General features: G+C 48.6%; 1 protein-coding gene across 3 annotated transcripts in view; it reads left to right on the top strand.

The window, feature by feature from the left end:
- The window catches only part of SHISA6 (shisa family member 6), a 278,481-nt gene that overhangs the window by 129,833 nt on the left and 128,777 nt on the right, over positions 1-19,871 (top strand). For 2 of the 3 annotated variants that reach the window (XM_047089662.1, XM_047089661.1), the window contains exon 3: positions 2,356-2,451. The exons of the other annotated variant lie outside the window; for it this stretch is intronic. In XM_047089662.1, the coding sequence (XP_046945618.1) occupies positions 2,356-2,451 (96 nt within the window). The remainder of the gene's footprint in view (positions 1-2,355; positions 2,452-19,871) is intronic. 3 annotated transcript variants of the gene reach the window in all.

Below are 19,871 nucleotides of genomic sequence, written 5' to 3'. Positions count from 1 at the left end.
CTGGATCCTGCTTCGGATTCTGTGTCTCCCTTTCTCTCTGCCCCTCCCACACTCATGCTCAGTCTCTCTCTGTCTCAGAAAGAAATAAACATTAAAAAAAATTTTTTTATATTAAAAAAACAGTACATGTGAAAAATTTCTGTAAGCCGCATTCTACTACAAAACATCCGCTGCTGTGATGTCAACCCCCGCCCCGTTCCCGAAACCCTGACACCGTGTTTTCAGAGGCTCTGTCTCTCTGCCTGGTGCATAGTAGGTGATCAGAAAACTTGCTCGTTAAACCAGCAGAGCCCCAAAGTGCTAGGGCACCGCTCAGTCCCAAGGGACCTCGTTCCAGCTGACAGATAAGAAATGATTTGTAAGTAGCACACGCACTGTTTATGTTCTATCTTCCCCAGTATTGATTTGTTTATCAAAAATTGTATTTATAAAAGAGCACAAAAATATGCCAGCCCCAATTCTGCAGGATGTATCGCAGGTTCTGAATTAATGAGGTCCAAATTTATGACCGTTCTGAATTGTTACTTCCTTTTCCTGCCCTGTCATTGGGGGTTGGGGAGAAAGTGGCCTTGTTACAGGACAGGGTTCCCTCCCTCCCTGCAGCTCACCCTTCCAGACACGATGAGGATGCATTTCTGCAGGTACTAGAGGCTGGTTTCTGGAGCTGTGACATAGCTTGAAGCCTCTTAGCCCAGCTCCCATTCTATCAAATAATCCCATTCTATCAAATTCTGGGTTGTGACCGCAGTATTTTACAGCGAGAGAGCTCCTTTTGGGAGGCTGTGGACCCTGAGGAATGAGTATCTATTCCAGAGTGGAGGGCATCGCAGAAATGGTGGCAAGATTCTCTTAAGTTCCTGAGGGGCTAAGACAGTGCTCTCAGAGTTTGTAAGCCCAGACCCTCACCAACGGAATCAGAACCCCTGGAGTTGTGTCTGACATTTGCATTCTTAAAAGCTTCCAGATGGTTCCAGCATGCACCTAGGTTTGAGATCTGCTAATTGAGAGGGTGCCCTCTTAAGAAAAAATGTGATTTGGGTTGTCTTTACAATTACCATGCAGCTTTTTCATTAGAAATTTATTTTACCTAGTTGTATTATAAAACTGACCTACTTACTAAAGGGGGGAAAAACTTGGAAAATATGGAAACGTTGAAAGGAGAGAAGTAAGACTCAAGTTCCAATGATCTGAGGGCAGTTGTGAGTATCAGATGTGTTTTCTTTCAGTTTTTTTTAATGCGCTGGTTTGAATTTTTTACAGCACTGTGGTCATATTTAATATAGCATTTTCTGTCCACTTTTGAACTTACCATTACGTCTTAGGTACTTCTGCACATTGTGTTAATTCCAGGTACAGTTTTTAATGCACTCTTGTACAAATACGACAAAAATGTGGCTTTTCTCCATTTTCCTGTGTATATACCTCAGGATGGTGTTTACGGAGTCCTTTCTTTCTTTACAACACCTGCGTTTCAAGAACATTTGTGAAATCGTGTTTTGAATGTCAGAAGAGGAATGTATCTCTCTTTCTCTGTGGATTTCTTCGCCCAGGGTCTGAGCCCGCCCCGACCTTTCCTCGGTCCAGCCCCACAGGTAGATGGGCACGTGGGGCCGGCCCAGAATAAGGTCTTATTGCAGAAAAGTCAAGAGGGGAAAGCAGTAAATATTTTCCCAGTGTTTTACAACCACCATTCTGGATCTCTCCTAAGCCGTGAGACTGTAGTTCCTTAGGATGTGATGGGACTTATAAGCAGAGGCACATACAGAGAGCCGTCCCCACCAGACAGACCCATGCCTCCGTGCTTTGGAAAGAGAGGAAACCAATGACTAAGGCGAGATGGAGAGAGAGGGAAGCTGGGACAGAGGTGACTATGGTCGGGCAAATAGACTGATGTTCTGGTGCGCTCGGTCAGAAATGCCAAAATCTAGCCACCTGTTCCTTTCCCCCCCACTCTGTTTTCCATGTAACCTTCCCAGAATTGTCTTTGTTGTGCAATTGCGTGTATATATATATATATATATATATATATATGTACACACACACTTATATGTGTATATACACATATAATATACATATATATGTGTATATACACAATTGTATGTATATATGTACACACGTGTGTATATATATACACACCTACGTGTATATATACTTGATCTATATACTTTTTATATACACTGTATATATATTACATTATATACGTGTTTATAAAATGATATACGTATTTCTCCTTGACGGCTGCTACCTTCTGACTCAGCTGCTGGCTCGGAAATGAACTTCCTCACTGCCTCTGGGGGAGCTGCAGCGACGGGTGCCCATGGGCGCACCAGGTAACTGTGCCCCGTCTTCTTGCAGGACATTATGGGAAGGATACCCACCGAAGTGGAGGACCCGATCTCCATAACTTCATCTCATCTGGATTTGTCACGTTAGGAAGAGGACACACGAAGGGTACAGTGGAAACCATTTTTTACTAAAATACAGAGGTTGCCTAGGGGAGCCCCGAGCTGAAATGGGAAGGTGACGTTGGAGGAGGCTAACGTTCCGGGACAGGAATAAGTTGAGGGGGGTTCCCCTTGCAGCGTGGCCTGGTGACATATGTGGCTTCTGACGGGAAGGCAGGTCCCAGGTGTGACTTGTAGAGGGCCCATAGACTTGCAAGAGACGACCCTCCCCCCCAGCCCGCCCCCTGCCCCGTCCCCCCGGCGGGAGGGACCGCAGGCAGAGTGGCGAGAAACCTTGCCGGCAGATGCGAAGCGTGTTCTCCTCTTGGTTCTTCCTCCTTTTCCTTTGTAAAGCCACATTTTATAAACCGATGTATGTCAACGGTCCGCACCGTGGGTTTCTAAGCCAGCGTGCATGGCGAGAGTTGCTGTGTCCTACATGTGTCTCTGTACACACTCTCTCTGTGGTGTGGACACAAAGGTAGAGGTCACGCAGCCCTTCCGACCTCCAGAGGAACGCTAACGTGGCATTTCTGCTGAGCTGCTTTATGACCTAGCCGACAGCTTGCAGAGCATCTGTCCGGGGGTGGGGGGGGGTGTATGGAGTCCTCGATTCTGTCTTTTGTTTAAACAGAGCCCTCCTAGTGTTGTGAGCATTCTGTCCTATCAAATAACTGAACCCCTGACTCCTCCGATTACCTTCCTGACACCTGTGTACTGTTATAGACCAACTGTGAATTCTGTTGTAGGGATGGAACGATCCCTGTCTTCCTCCGCAATATGTGTCTCTTTTAAGTGTGAGCGAACAAGGAACTTCGCGAGTTTTTCGTACATTCCATGCAACGACTTTTTAAATTCCCTGTGTGATGTTTGTTCACCCTGTAGAGAAAAAAAAAAAAAAAAAAACCAAACAAACAAATCTGTATCTGTGTATGTATTTTCTGTTGTGTCTCTTTGTGTCTAAATAAAGTTTATTGAGGATACAGGTGGCATTTGTGGCTACTCAAAGTCGCAGAATCAAACTGGGACCAGAAGGGCGGTGGGGCTGCACGGTTAATGGATGAAAGACATCATCCTAGTCCTGCCCATATCGGCTCAAACCTAGGACGGCCAGCCCCCACGTCATCTGCTTCGCGATAATTACCTATCGCTGTGAAACGAACACATCTGAAATGTAGCGTTTTTTTTTTTTTTTTAATTTTTTTCAACATTTTTATTTATTTTTGGGACACAGAGAGACAAAGCATGAACGGGGGAGGGGCAGAGAGAGAGGGAGACACAGAATCGGAAACAGGCTCCAGGCTCCGAGCCATCAGCCCAGAGCCCGACGCGGGGCTCGAACTCACGGACCGCGAGATCGTGACCTGGCTGAAGTCGGACGCTTAACCGACTGCGCCACCCAGGCGCCCCGTAGCGTTTTAAGACAATAGCAAACACATATCATGTCCCGTAGCTTCAGCGGGTCCCGAATTCGGGGGCAGCTGAACTGAATGCTTCTGGGGTGGGCGTCTCTCACGAGGTTCCTGGCGACATTGCAGCAAGGGGCTACCTCATCCGAAAGCTTGACCGGGGTGGAAGGACCTGCTTCCAGAATCGTTCATGCACATCGCACTGGCTGTTGGCAGGAGGCCTCAGTTCCTCCCCGTGACGTTCTCTCCATGGGCTACCTTGTGTGTCCTGACAACATGGTGGCCGGGCTTCCCCAGAGTGGGCGATCCAAGAAAAAGAAAGAAAGAAGTCCGCGTGTCTATTATGACACCAAGCCTGTGGGTTACATTCTGTCATCTTCTCAATATCTTCTTGCTTACACAAGTCAGCTTTATTACAGATGGTGGGGTGGGGGGGGAGCCACACAGGGATCTCTGGGGGCCATTTTGGGGGTTGACTACTGCACTCCTACTTAAAGCTACAAATATGAATTTTTCTTTCTTTCTTTTTCTTAATGTTTATTTATATTAGAGAGAGAGAGAGAGAGAGACAGGGTGTGAGCAGGGGAGGGGCAGAGAGACACAGAGACAGAATCCGAAACAGGCTCCAGGCTCTGAGCTGTCAGCACAGAGCCCAACGCGGGGCTCGAACCCACAAGCTGTGAGAGATCACGACCTGAGCCGAAGTCGGACGCTTAACCGACTGAGCCACCCAGGTGCCCCCAAATCTGAGTTTTTCCAACAGAACACGGCAACTCTTACCAAGGCTTTTCAGCTGCAGTGGTTTCCCACCCTTACCCCTATCCCTTGTAGGTGGTCTAACCTGAAATGTCAGCTCATCAAAAGAACTATTTATGTATATATGTGTTTAATATATTTATATATAAATATAAATATTATATAAAAACTATATATATAAACTATCTATATATAAATGTTATAAATGTTACTTATATATTATAAATATACTGTATAAAACTATATATATAAACTATATATATATAAATGTTATATATATATATTATATGTATATAATGTTATGGCTTGGGGCTCATACATTCATTCAACAAATAAATATTTCATGAGGCTCGCCATGTGCTAAGCAATATTCAGAAGTCGATGAAACGGAATCTGCTTTTGTGAAAACTCCTATTCCGTTGGGCGAAGCAGACAAAATAAATTCTCAATGATTAAGAGCAGGGGGAAAACCGAAGGCCGCGGCAGGAAGCAGCTTGGATAAGGGGGTAATTGGGCAGAGACCCGCATCCCAGGCAGAGGCAGCAGGAAGGCTCTGGGGTAGAAGCTTTGTTGGGGTGTCAAGAAATACAAGGGGGGGGCGCCTGGGTGGCGCAGTCGGTTGGGCGTCCGACTTCAGCCAGGTCACGATCTCGCGGTCCGTGAGTTCGAGCCCCGCGTCAGGCTCTGAGCTGATGGCCCAGAGCCTGGAGCCTGTTTCCGATTCTGTGTCTCCCTCTCTCTCTGCCCCTCCCCCGTTCATGCTCTGTCTCTCTCTGTCCCAAAAATAAAAAAAAAAAAAAGAAAAAAAAAAAAAGAAATACAAGGGGGGGTTGTAGGAACGAAGCAGGATAGAAAAGGACGACATGGGGGGGACATGGGGCCACAGCCAGACCATGCGTTTATCAGGCAGTGGACACAGAGCTGCAGCGTAAAGGGGATTCTCTATCCCTGTCTGTCCTTTGGGTCTCAGTCACCGGGGAGACTGTACCCTGTCATGGGTGTGGGGCTTTGCTGATGCTGGTTGCTCGCCCTGATCTTAGCTTGCCTGCGTCTCTCCCTCTGCATACGTGGCGAGTCCCCCAGCCACACCCTTACCAGATCCTCTCTTCCGTTCCCTTCCATCAAGGCCTCTGAAACCTCCTCTCTCCAGGAATGTACCCTGCGTGTATTTTCCAATTGAGAAAACAACTAAAGTGTCATGAGCAAAGAGACTGGGGCTGGGGGAGGAGCTGAGGAAACGGAGTCCCCCCTTCTGATATCGGGACTCTTTCTTTGCACACAGCCTGGGTCTCTGGAAAAGGGCCAAGTTCCATCCTCCCTTCCAGCGGAGCAACCCAAAGCTCGGCTCTGAGTGGTGCCCATAAGGCAAGTGGCGCCATGTAAATGCCCCATGGGAAGGTAGCCACTCCAAGTTGTAGATCATGTATGTTTCATTCCTTTCTTTTTCTTTTTCTCTTTATTTCTTTTTGCTTCACCCCTACGGCCTGCTGGGGACCTTTTCCTTAACTCCCGCTTTCCCTTCTTCCTACTACATTGGCATTAATTAGGCCTTCTGATGGCACCCGGCTGCCGTGTGGCCCCACTGTGATGCTCAGAACTAATGGGGTAGCTAACTCCTGCTTTAGAAGGTAATACCATCGCACTACCAACCTGCATCACTGAACTGCACAGGTATTTCTATCAGATTCTGATTATCTGAGAATCGTGCATTGACCGCCCTATTCCAAACGGTGTCTGGAAGGAACCTTCTTTGGAAGCTCAGATGCCTCCAGTCCTGTCTGCCATGTCAAAGGCCCCAGAGGCATCGTGGAGAGAGAAGTGCACTCTAGCTTCGGTGGCCGCTCCTCCAAATTCAGAGAGTTGGGGGTTGGGGATGCTATTGTAGAATGAGATCCGTAGGTGCACAGGGAATGAAACCCTCTGAGACAAAGCCTAAACAAGGGGATGTTTTTTGGCAAATGGGCTTGCAAAGGTGAGACATCAGAAGAAATGGAAATCTGGCCTTGGGGGCTTCATAACCGCCAAAATCCCCTGTTCCATCTCTGTCCTGTTAGGAGACCCCTAGGGGACCATGCAGTCATTGGTCAACCTCCTAGGGGGCATAGCACCGCCTTGGGCTCACAGGTACCACACTCTACTGATGCCCCTTTTCAGGACTTTCTAACTGCCTGACTGTGCTCTGCCTTTTATAATTCTCACTCTTCCCTTTCTTCTTCTTCTCCCTCTTTTCTTTGAAGTTTATTTATTTTGAGAGGGGGAGGGCAGAGAGAGAGAGAATCTCAGGCAGGCTCTGTGCCGTTAGCGCAGAGCCCGACGCGGGGCTCGATGCCACAAACCATGAGCTCATGACCCGAGCTGAAGTTGGACGCTCAACTGACTGAGCCCCCCAGGTGCCCCTGTTTTCTCCTTCTTCTAAGGAGCTACTTCTCCATGTGCCCGCTGCTCTGATTTCTTCCTTTGACCTCCTCCCTGCCGATCCCTTAGGAGAAATGGAAGTCAAGGCCAAGGAAAATGCGGATCAGAGTGACCATGAGTTTAGACCAAGTTCCCCCTAAAACCTTTCCTCTGTTCATTAGATAGGATCTCCCCGACCCCCACGCAGGACCCCAGAGCTGTCTTTAGGGAAACAACATCTCCGAGGCTGCCACAGTGAAATCCCAATGATAAAGGCTATTTGCCGAACACTTACAATGTTCCGGCACTCTGACATATGCCGTCTTATTTTCACCTTCATGACGACCCCATGGGTGAACTCTTGTTACCCGCTTTTGCTGGGGAAAGAGAAGTCAAAGTAGAGCAGTTGAGTAATTTGCATGAGTGAACGTCACATGGTCAGTACTGGCTCATCCCAAATCCAGTCCTGTTTCCAAAGATCATGCTCCCAGCCACCACACATCCTACCTGTTGGAGAAGAGGGCAGGTGGCGAGGCAACGTATGGGCAGTGGTTCCACAGGACGCATACGCGTGGTAAACACTCCATAGCCAATGGTTGTTCTTTTTTAGAGGCACACATCTTGCAAGGTAGGAAGTCACGCCAAAAAAAGACGGGCCTGGAGTGGGCCACCGCCACCGGATTAGCCGGGGCTGTCCTTCCAGAAAGGAAGCTCAGTCTGCTCAGATACGTTTTCAGGGTCTGGCTAAATGAACACACTTTACGGGGACCCTGTTCCACGTCGGCATTTTGGTGAACAGCTCAGTCGGGCTGGTTGTTTTGAGTGAGCTGATCAAAAGAGCTGGAAAGATTCTTTTCCAGGATCCCCCGCGTGTCAGTATCGTTAATTCCAGGGATCTCCGCCTGTGTGTCCCAGGCCGTGCCAGGCCGAGTCCTTATGGGCCACGGTGGTAGCAATGCCCACATACACATGGCGGCTGTCTTCTGCACTTGGGCGTTCTCTCCTCTGCTCTTTCTCAATATTCGCCGGGCCTTTCCACCATGCCAGGAGCCACATAGGCACACGCATGCGTGTGGGTGTGCATGAGAGAGAGAGAAAGAGAGGGAGAGTGTATGTGTGTTTGGGACAGAGAGAGAGAGCCCTGCAGCCTTTACTAAAAGGTAGGCACTCCAAAGTCACTGCCCCTTTATAGGAGGCAGACACTGTCACTCATGGTCATTCGTTCCTTCAGGTGAGCACGTACGTTGAGCACCTGCTCCGTGCCAGACATCATCGTAGCCACGGAGGATGCAGCAGACAATCTTACATGCCAGTGTGAGATGTTAGAAAGAAGTAAACCTATGAAGCATGCCAGATAGAGTTAAGAGCTATGGAACAAGACAAGGCAGGGAAAGGGAGGGAGTTGTAGTTCATACAAGAGCATCCACAAGGCTTCAGAGAAAAATGACATCTGGGCACAGACTGAAGGAGGCAGAGGATCAAAGCCGTCTGGATTGGGGGGGGGGCTCCCAGGACAAGGGAACAGCCGTGTGTCCCCCGCCAGGCTGTGGGGAACAGCTGGGAAGATTGACCAGAAGGAGCTGGAGTGTGGGGTCAGCCAGGGGCGGGGGGCCATTTAAGGATCTGGTTACCATTCTAGGCCAGATGAGAAACAAAACGTTTTTGGCTTGAAGCACTAGGAAGCTGGAAGTCTCCGGGAGGGACAAGGTTTAGGCAGAGGTTCGGGGTGAGGTGAACTCAGTCTGGCTCCCTATTAAGTTTTAGATGCTTATTAATCAGATCATCCATGCGGAAACGTTAAGTTCAGGAGAGAGATCCAGGTTGGGGATGTGAATGTGGGAGTTTCCGGGGCGTGAATCTGGGAGGCCACATGACATCAGCTAGGGAGAGTGTCGCCTCCAGGCGAGCAAGGCTCCGGGAGGAAGCCGCTGGGCACCCAATATGGAGAGGCTGGGGAGATGGGGAGGGTACCTAGGGAGGAGACTAGTCTGGAAGCAAGAAAACCAGGGCAGTGTGTGTGGCCTTGGGAATTGAGTGGGAAGCAAAGCAGGTGTTCCCAAGGGGGACAGTGACCAGGTGTTTAAGACACAGAGAGGTCCAATGAGCCAAGGCCTGAGCAGTGACTCCTGGATGCGACCTGGTAACACGGAGGTCGTCGGTGAGCTTGGCAAGAGCAGCCATGGGGAAGGCACACGTGTGTCTGATGGAGGAGACACACGTGTGTCTGATGGAGGCAAGAGAGGATGGATGATGTCTGGGCTGTGCTTCTACGAAATCGAGGCAGACCGGGTGATGAGAAGACCTGGGTTTGTTACACCAGCCTCTTTACTCGGGGATGCGTCTGGAATGGCCCGTGACAGAACGCTGTAAAAGGTTTTTAAAGTAAGAAAACAGAAGAGGAATAAGAAACCGCAGGTGCGGACGACCCTGTAGAGTTTTATTGTGAAACGGGATAGGAAGGAGGGCGGTGGCTGGAAGGGAGCGTGATGTAAAGACGGTTGTGTTTTGTTTTAAGACGGGGGAAGTCACAGTGTATCCACATGCTGATAGGAATGGTCCAGCAGAGACGGGAAAATCGATGATGTGGGGCGGGGAGGGTGTTTCAGAAGTGGTGTCCTTGGTAATGGGATCTACCGTGTAGGCGGAGGGGCTGGTCTCAACCAGGAGCAAAATCCACCGGAGAAATCCACCGCAGATGAGAGGCAGAGAGTGTACGGCCCCGGGGTCATGCAGGTGGACGTATGCCATTGGTGCTCGGTGACTTGGAGAGGCAAGGTCATCAGCTGCGAGTGAGGGTGAAGTTGGTCAACCAACTCAGTCTGCCCCAACTGGTGCCATCTTAGTTCAGTCCCAGGGGAACGAGACACTCGGTCGCCCTGATGAGGACACGCGAGCAGGCCCAGCCAGCGTGGCTTCAGAGCATCTTTGACACCCACCTCTAGAGCCCAGAGACTCAGACTGAGCTGGCTGCTGTCTGAAGCTGGCCATGCCCGGCCTCCAGGTGCTCAGAGGCCGTGGGGCTTCCTGGAGATCAGTTGCAAGAAGCTGCCATTCCGGAGCCGGCGGAAAGACCCTTAGTGGGTCTCCTCATTCTGTCTAAACGATGCTCCCTGGGGACCAGGCCGGAAACGGCCCACCCCACCGCCCAGCCAGCCCGGGCATGGGGTCTGAGGCAGAGGATACGGCAGGAGAGTACCGGCTACATCCAGAAGAGCTGGGGGCGTCCGAGCAGGTGCTGAGATCAGAGCTGGAAGTGACCAGTTCAGGAGTCTCAGCAGGGAGGGTAGTGGCGTGGGTAGCCCTGGCCAAGTCCCACAGAGGCTCAGGTCCCCAGATCTAAGGACGAGGAGCAGCGATCCAGAGGGAGGGTGCCAGACTGGTGGCATGTGCCCCCTGAGCAGGGGATGAGGCCGGAGGTGGGTCCTCACAGGGACCCGTGTGGACAGGTGTTAGCCAGTGAGGAGTCTGGGTCAACATTCTACCAGGAATAGGAAGCCAGGGCAGGGGAAAGCGAGGACCGGAGCCTTGTGGTCAGCGTGGTGGCTGGGAGGTGAAGTGTGAGAGGGGGCAGAGCTTTTGGTAATGACAAGGCCCAAGGGGTAACGTGGGAGTGGGTCCTGAGTATAGCAGAGAAGCCAATCAACACTGAGGTCAGGGAACTACTTCTTCAGGCCCACCCAGAACTGTCCTTCTCGGCTGCCTTCTGTCCGTCCTGGCCCGAGCCCCATGGCGGGGCTGAGCCTCACGCGGCCCTGACCCTGTGCTCACTTCTCCCACCAGCCCGTTTGTCAGGTGCCATCACGGCTGGCATACAGGGTTCGAAATGAGGTCTCCTCTTCTAGAAAAGAAAGAATGGGTGGGCAGGCCACGCCCCCCCACCCCCACGGTTTGAGCAAGAGGCTGCAGACCATCCTGTGGATTGTGGCCAGGAGACCCCCCGAACCATTTGGCTAAAGAAATCCAGCGTAGTCATTTTCACACTCTGGGAGCCAGGGGAGTGAGTGGGCTTCGCTAAACCCAAGGTGTTCGAAGGCTGGGCTCCAGATAAAGCACAGAGCTCAGAAGGCATCTGGTCTCCATGGCAACAGAGAGCCGGGGAAAGTGCAGTAGCAGGGGAGAGGGAAGGCTGGGTCTGGCCGGCCTGAGATTGGCCTCTGAGAAGCCTGTGCCACCTGGGAACATCCTTGCCTGGACTTCTCCATAGGTCAGGGTGGGCGGGAAGAACAGGGAGGAACTCTTGGGTTCTGGGCTGGGGGCACCACAGATCCCAGCTGTCTCCGGATCGCTCCGATCTGCGCCATGGGACAGCTCCCTTGGTATGCTCTCGCTCCTGATTAATGGCTGAATCCCGGGAACCAGGCTTTGACTCTGTGTGCTCAGCCTTAGTCAGTGGTCTTTCCCATGATTCAGGCCAGCACGCATAGGCTGTCCCTGAGCCTCCCACTCAGGAGAATATGGGGTATCAGTGTGGTTCCCTGTTTTCTTAGAATCGAGTCAACCTCACACGGTGGTTAATTGGTTAAAATGGACTGCGTCAGAAGCAAAGACAGATGTGCGTGAACGGTGAATCCATTTCTCAACATCACTGCTGTTCAAACAGGAAGAAATAAGGCGGAACAAAACCCAGGGCAGGACCTTTGAAAGCTCTCAGTTGGATACTTCCAGTTGTGAGTTCAGCCATTTTGGTTCAAGGCAGCTGTTCCACAATTTGCTCTTTTCCTAAGTTGGTCCTGCACACAGGAACACCCATGACTGCCCCCCCCCACCTCCAAGAAGCAGAAAGGGTGCTATGTCCCTCCTCAGTCTTACTGAGGACTCTGTCGTCACCCAGGTTCGTTTTGGTAGCAGTTAAACCTTGCAGAGGATGCTGAGGAACACGATACCCATCAGAGCCAACTTTCTGAGCCATCCAAGGGTCCACTTCTAAGGTAGACCCACCCTCCTCTCCATGAGAGACCCACTTTGAGGCCCTGAGGAAGCCGATTCATAACTTGGCCATCCTCTCAGGTTCACCGTGTTCTAAGGGCGGTGCTTGGGTCAAAATGGCACACACGGGCAGGCGATGTGGCATCTAAGTCGTCACCCAACCCACACTGCCTCAGCAAATCATGGTGTTGAGAAAAATCCCCATTCATCAGATCTTTGCTGAGTCCTGGACCATACATGTCCCTATTTAAGGCTTGTCTGTGGGCCCGCTGCCACTGGCCCACAGAGGCTACTGGGCCATGCTGGAACAATCCTCTGGGCTGATGTGAGGAGAGGAGAGATAGTACGGGGCAAAGGAGGGGTCAGGATGCACCGGGAAGTTGCCTTGGGAAATTTCAGAGTCCAGAGTGCTAACCATTACACTATGGTGCCTTGGGAAATTTCAACTCGCCTGCAGGGTACATGTATGTTCTACTCAAAAGAGGAGTAACCCAGATGGATGTCTCCGGCAGTGAGGCAAAAGGGATGTCTTGTTGGCACATTGAAATCAGTGAAGCATCGCTCCTCAGCTTCTGTCAGCCTGACTCCTTTTCTGCTCAGGCGGGAGGGGAGGCCCAAAGAAAGCCTTCAGCACCCTGAATCTTGGTGTGTCTTTAAGTCCCCATTGGGAGAGGAGAGAGGATCAAGCTCTTTGGTTTTCCCAGAGGCTGGTGTGCTCAGAGTTCTACCAGCTCTGGGCTACATTCTTCTTATTTTCTAATCTCTTGCTAGTGCCAAATCTGAGTTTCCTCTTGCCACGACCCATGGCTCAAGTTGGCCCCAGGGGCAGGTTTGTGGCCAGCGAGCGCAGCCTCTTCCTGGCATTGGGCTTGGCACTGACTGGTCATCCACCTTGGGAATCTTCCCTTCTCAGGAGCCAGCCGTTGGCAGTTGGCTTCCTCTCATTCTCTGCTGCTCACTGCCAGGAGTCTCCTGAACCCTGACAGCTTAGCTGATGGGGCTCTCAAGTCCGGGAAAGTGCTGGGTCACCCCTACGCCAGCAGGAGTCTGTGGCCAGGAGGTGGCCTCTCAAAGAACGGTTGCCAGGATTTCATGGCGGCCCCGAAGTGGGACGGAATCCCGATGATCTCGGTTCTCAGGACACCATTCTCTGGAACATAACCATATAACTCTGGGACTCCACTTCTGTGCAGATCATGGATGAGGCAGGATAAGGGTATCCCAGCCCTTCCTGCCTGGAGTCATGGCCTCAGCCTCGGTCTTCCTGCCCTCCAGATAGTGATGTAAACTTCCCTCATTAGGTAATTATGGAAGAAGGAACGTGCCGAGAAGGGGAGAGTCGCTGGAGTCAGATGGGTTCCTTTACTCCTGGTTCTGTCCCATGCTAGCCATGTGACCTTGACTTTTGTGACATCCATCTTCTTATCCATAAGATATTAGTACCTCCTACCATGCAGGGCTGCTGTGCAGGTGGCACGAGATAACATGTGCCAGAGTGCAAAGCACCAAGCAGTGGTAGCTTAAGATGCTGGAGAACCTTACTGTTCAAGGGGTAATCCTGGCATCAGCATGTGGGCATCCCCTGGGAGCTGGTTCGAAATGCAGACTCTTGGGCTGCAGCCCGAACCTACTGATTCAGAATCTGCATGTTAGCAAGATCTCCGGGCGATTCACATGCACCCGAAAGTTTGAGCAGCACTACCCTGGAAGGCTTTAAGTGCAGTCCCCCACATGGTCTTCAAAGTCACCTCCATTTCTGAGATTCGTTAGCCGTGAAGTCGCCGCATACCGAAAGCCACGGTGTCTTGCATCTGGGGAGGGAAAGAGTTCCTCCCTAAGAGGAGTACCTGAGCTCTGAACAGGGATGCAGAGAGACCTCCTAAGACCTGAGCGACCTGTCCCAGATGTCGGAATCACAGGGATCTGTCCAATTCAGGGGAACTTAACTATGGGTTGAGCGAGGATGAGAAAAACAATGCCAGGCTTCCTGAGGTATCTTCCCTGCCAGACAAAAGGGAAGTGCCATAAAATCTATCCCGAGGAATGTGGGGGAGGATTTAAAGAAGGGAAGCCTTTTCTCCGAGTGGAGGAGACCTAAAATGGCCCTCGTAGAGAACTCGAGGTAGCCCTTGAAGGGCAGGAAGAATGTGACAAGAGTAGGGCAGGGTGGGCATTGTGGGTGGGGATGCCTCGGGAACAAAGACACGGAGAAGGGAAAGGCCAAAGGGATGGGACATAGGACCCCCTTTACTGGGGTACAGGGAAGTGATGGGGCCACGGGACGCCTGTAGGAGGCAGCTGGAAATGACCCTGGAAAGGTGGGTTGGAGGCAGTGTCCTAAATCCTCCCAGGGCAGAGGAGGACAAAATAGAGGCTGAGGTCAGAATTCTAGCTGGTTACCACTCTCCACCTTCTCCTGTGCTTTTCTACTCCCCTCCTGCCTTTGAGAGCAAACCTAAACCAGGCACACACCAGGCAGGTCCCTGCGCGAGGTAGACTCCTTCTCCCTGGGCAGAGGTGGACACAGCCAACTTAGGGGCAACTCCCTGCCTCTATGTCCCCCGCCAAGCGTGTCCTCGGGCGTCGATCCTGGCGCAGCTGACCGCAAGGCTGAAAAGGCATCGGGTGGGCTCATGGAGCCAGTGTTCTGTGGAGACTCAGTTACCCCCTTACCTGTGGTTTTTCTGACTTAGTTTTTTCTGTGTCAGGCCTCAGTTTCCTCAAGCAAGCCAGAGCATTGAAGATTCAGAAGGCCCTTTGTTCTCTGAATGCCCCCGAGTGTTCTCAGAGTGACCTGTTCTGTCCACGTTCTACGTGCTCTATCTATATGCGTAAAGACCGTCGGGATATGGGCCTGATGCTGGAGGGAGGTGATTTTATTTCCTGAGGTTAACAGCAGATGGTTCAGGGTTCGTACCTGAAGGCCCTTCCACCAGCGATGCATAAATGTGTAATCGGGCTCACGGGGGCCAGAGCTCATCAAGTATTCATTCCTTGAATAGGATGGATGTCAGACTCCTGTTATCATCATCATGCTTCCCAATGAATCCTGTGTCTTTTACCCTGGGAGAGTAATTCTGGGGGAGCATAATGGTTTTCTGGTTTTTTTTTTCACTCAGAGCACTTGAACGCAGATGCCCAAACCCTGAATCCGTTCAACTGAAATGGATGGGGCCGATGGGATGGACACCAGCTGTGCCCTGATTGAATCGCGCGACAGGTTTGACAGAAACTTATGTTTGTGCAGATGAAGGCAAGGGGCCCTCAGCCCGTGGCCCCTCTGGCTACTTCGGGGCTCAGGCAGAATCCTGCTGCTGTCCTTGGTATCTTTCCTCCCTCGCCACCCACATCCAAGTGCATTACCGTTCCGTTCCGTTCCGGTCTCCTGACCTTGCTCACTACTTGCTTAATCCAGCACCCTGGTCCATGACTCCCTCCCTTTGCATTTAGACAACTCTCAAAGACATCCCCCCCCACCCCTGAATGGAGTTTCGTGCTTGTCCCCCACGTCCTGTCCTCTGCTGAGCCGCCAGAGTGATCAACCTTATTGTAACCGAATTTAACCTGATTTAATCCAATGGACCTAACCTAACCTGAAGCTTAGACCTCTTGTCACTCTTTGCTTTACAAAACCTCAAGGGCTCTCTGCTGGAGCCAGAGTCCTAAATATTAACGCCGACACTTCAGAAAGGCACTTGTGAGTCATAAAAACACTGAGTTCAGAACTCTTAAGCGGCAATGTGTGTATACCCTTCCTTCCTTCCTCTGTCTCTCCGTTGACAATGTGACCCAGGAACAGAGCAAACACGCGGCATTCAAGGCTTGTACCATCTGGCCCCCGCTTACTGCTGGAGCCCCACCTGTTCACTGCACTTCAGTCAGAATCGGGCTCCTTCCTCTTCTTCCCTCCCTAGGAGCTGGGCTCAGACTGTTCCTTCTGTCTGGAATGTTCTTCCCCTGTGGTCTTTATTAGACCAGCCTACTCATTGTTCAGCTCTCTGCTTGAATCTCCCTTCTTCAGGTTACTCTTCTTGGCCATCAAATGGAAATCCGACCTTCCGTCGTAGTTCCTGATTTCACCCTTAATATTTCCTTTCCGTACTCTTCAAAAAATTATTTTTAATTTGTGCGATGCCTTGCCTGATGCCTGTCTTTGCTGCTAACCATGTGATGAGGCACCTTGTCTGGAGGTGTTTACCATGTGTCCCCCGTGGCTAACACGGTACCTGGCACACAGTTGGTGTTCAGTGGATATTGTCAGTGAATGAGTGAATGAATGAGTGGGTGAATGAATGAATTGAAACACTACACTGGAAGTCGGGAGACCTGTGTTGTTGCAGGTGAATGTATGGGAAAATTCCTTCCCCTCTCAGGTTGCATCTCTCTACCTGGAAACTTTTCTCAAAGATACCTTCTAGTCCTGGGGCGCCGAGGTGGCTCAGTCGGTTGAGCCTCCAACTTTGGCTTAGGTCATGATCTCACGGTTTGTGGGTTCGAGCCCCACGTCAGGCTCCGTGCTGACAGCTCGGATCCTGGAGCCTGCTTCAGATTCTGCGTCTCCCTCTCTGCCCCTTTCCCGCTCGCACTCTGTCTCTCTCTCTCTCTCTCTCTCTCTCACTCTCTCTCTCTCTCTCTCTCTCACTCTCTCTCTCTCTCTCTCTCAAAAAATAAGTAAACATTAAAAATTAAAAAAACAAACAAAAACAAGAGACCTTCTAGTCCTGATGTTCTGGGACTCATATATGTGTGTTGAAGCACAGGGTGACAGGTGGGAAGGTAGTTCCCCGTGACCTGAGTCGCCTGCAGAGCTGTTCTCCACCCGCTCAGACCTCTGTGGGAATTGATACTTCTCCATTTTTTGTTTCACAGATCTTTTTACGACTGCAATCATATGCTCTTAAATACAAAAGTACAATATAGTCATCACTTCGCACCTTGCTTTTTAAACTTAATACAGCTTGGATCTCATTCTAGATCAGTCTTCCCTCCCGCCCCCACCAGTGGCTGCCTAATAATCCATCCTATCATACCATCATTTATATAATCGGTATTAGGCCCAATGATTACTTTCTTTTTACTGACTTTTAATCTTTTAAATGTTTTTATTAGAAATAATTTCAGGCTTACATAAAAATTTCAAAAATAGTGCAAAAATTCCTCCAACTTCTCCAATTTTAACATTTTATTACATTTACTTTATCTCCCCATAGATAGATAAATAGATATATGTAACATGTCACATATACATTTAACATCATATGACACAAATATAACATCATATATATATATATGTTTTCTAAAAATACATATATAGGTTTTTTAAAGTTTACTTATTTATTTATTTTTTAATTTTTTTAAATGTTTTTATTTAGTTTTGAGACAGAAAGAGACAGCATGAGCAGGGAAGAGGCAGAGAGAGAGGGAGACAGAATCTGAAGCAGGCTCCAGGCTCTGAGCTGTCAGCACAGAGCCTGACGTGGGGCTGGAACTCATGGACTGTGAGATCATGACCTGAGCCGAAGTCGGATGCTTAACCAACTGAGCCACCCAGGCACCCCCAAAATTTACTTATTTATTTTGAGAGAGAGAAAGCATGAGTGAGCACGAGCAGATGAGGGGCAGAGAGAGAGAGAGAGAGGGAGAGAGAGAATCCCAAGAAGGCTGTCAACACAGAGCCCAATGTGGGGACCGATCCCATGAACCGTGAGATCACAACCTGAGCTGAAATCAAGAGTTGGATGCTTAACCAACTGAGCCACCTAGGCGCCCCTATATATAGGATTTTTTTTAAATATTTGGGAGTAATTTGAAGATATGATGGCCCCTCTATCCCTAAATACATAAGTAAGTAATTCCTATAATCAAAAACATTCTCTTACATATTCACAGTATGATTATCAAAACAGAAGATTAACATTGATGAAATACCATTACCTAATCTACAGCTTTTATTTCAATGCATCACTAATGTCCTTCACAACAAAAGAAAAATGTTTTTCCTGGTCTAAGATCAGATGTTGTTAGCGTTATTTCTGCATGTTTGAACACTTTGGTTGCTGTTTGTAACAAAAGTTTCTCTACCTTTATGACCTCTGACGGGTTATATTTGTGCATGTGAGGGCCATTGACTTCTGTGTGTTAATTGTATGTCCTGCTGTCTTAGTGATTTATTTTATTGTTTGGCTTATTTTTAATATTGACATTCCAGATTTTTATCATGGACACGTATCACATGCATATCATATGCATCTTGCTTCTCCTTTACCCCTGTGTCTCTAATTGATTTAGCTCATCTGACTGTATTGGCTTAACACCACTAGTATAGTGTTGAATACTAGTGGAGATAGAAGGCTTCCTAGCTTTGTTTCACTGTTAGAGAAAATGCTCTAGAGCTTTCCCATTAAGATACTGTCTTTAGGACCAAGGTCTGTAAATAGAAGATGGATGGATGGATAGATGGATAACTGATTCAGATTAATTCATGTTAAAAATATCCCTCAATTCCTTAAATCAAGAATGGGTATTGAACGCCAAAGGCTTTTTCATCACTGATGGAGATATAACCTATGATTATTCTATTAGATCTACTAATATGGTGTATAATATTAATAGACTTCCTAACATTGACTTGATCTTGCATTCCTAGAATGAATCCCACCTGGTCATATATTATTTTCTTAATATTGGATTTTGTTTATTAATGTTTCATTTAGTATTTTTGTATCAATGTTAATGAATGATAGTGGTGTATTGTTTTCTTTCTTGTGCTATCCTTATGTTTCGTATCAGCATTATTAAAGCAAGTATCGCTGGGTTTTTTAAGGAATTGGGAACTTTCTTTCCTTTTCAATGCTTTGGAACAATGCTCTGGCACAGCATTAGGACTATCCAGTCTTTGAAGATTTGAAATAATTATCTTATAAAACCATCAGGGCCTAGTGCTTTTGAGGGTAGCTTATTAGTAACTTTTTCTACAAGATATGTATTTTTTCCTATTTATTTTTGAAATTTTGGTATTTGTTATTATGTTTTGTTTGTCTGTTTTGTTTGTTCTGGGTTGTTTTTCTTTTCCTAATAGTTACCATTCAATGCTCCTTAGTCCCATGTGTTTAAATTTAATCTTTTTCATCTGGTTTATTTGTTTTTTGTTGTGGTTGATATTCTTTTTTTTTAAAGTTTTTTAAACATTTATTCGTTCTTAAGAGACAGAACATGAGTGGGGGAGAGGCAGAGAGAGACAGAGGAAGACACAGAATCGGAAGCAGGCTCCAGGCTTTGAGCTGTCAGCACAGACCCCGTCGCGGGGCTCCAACCCACAAACCACGAGATCATGACCTGAGCCGAAGTCGGATGCTTAACCGACTGAGCCACTCAGGCACCCCTTTTTTGTTGATATTCTTTAACTTATGCCTTTTGCCTATACAACAATGAGTATATATATTCTAGTCTTCTCCCAATTTTAGTTGGTTTATTTCTACTTTGTCCCATATAGCACCTGTACATTTGTCATGAACCCTCTTACCTACCTGTGTTTTAACCTTTTAGATTTCTCTCAATCTCTCTCTTTCTCAATCTCTCTCTCTCTCTCTCTCTTTCTCTCCCCCATCTCTGCTCATCATTATTTTTCCTCTGAGGTTTGCCCAGTCATCTCTTGGTTGGATGAAATTCATCTTCCAATAGATTGCCTGAGAAGGGCTCATGAATACAGAATCCCCTAAGTTCTGGTTCCTTGTTCCATAGCCATGATGCTTAAAGAAAAGTTTGACCGGTTGTAAAATTCTAGGTTTATACTTTCTCTCCTCGCGTTTTTGAAAACACTGTTGCATTGTGGCCTTTGCATGCTATTGTATGCTATTTTTTGAGAAGTCTGATGACAGTCTGATTCTTCTGATTTTGTAAGTTATTTGCTCTTTTTGCTTAAAAGCCTTGAGCTTTCCGTTAG

This window comes from Lynx rufus, unplaced genomic scaffold (genome assembly GCF_022079265.1).
Source record: "Lynx rufus isolate CCGP_SWC_20201006 ecotype Redwood Valley unplaced genomic scaffold, mLynRuf1.p SCAF_28, whole genome shotgun sequence".
In the NCBI taxonomy this organism is placed as follows: domain Eukaryota; kingdom Metazoa; phylum Chordata; class Mammalia; order Carnivora; family Felidae; genus Lynx; species Lynx rufus.
Note: the sequence above shows the minus strand (reverse complement) of the source record. Positions and strands in the feature narration are given on the sequence as shown.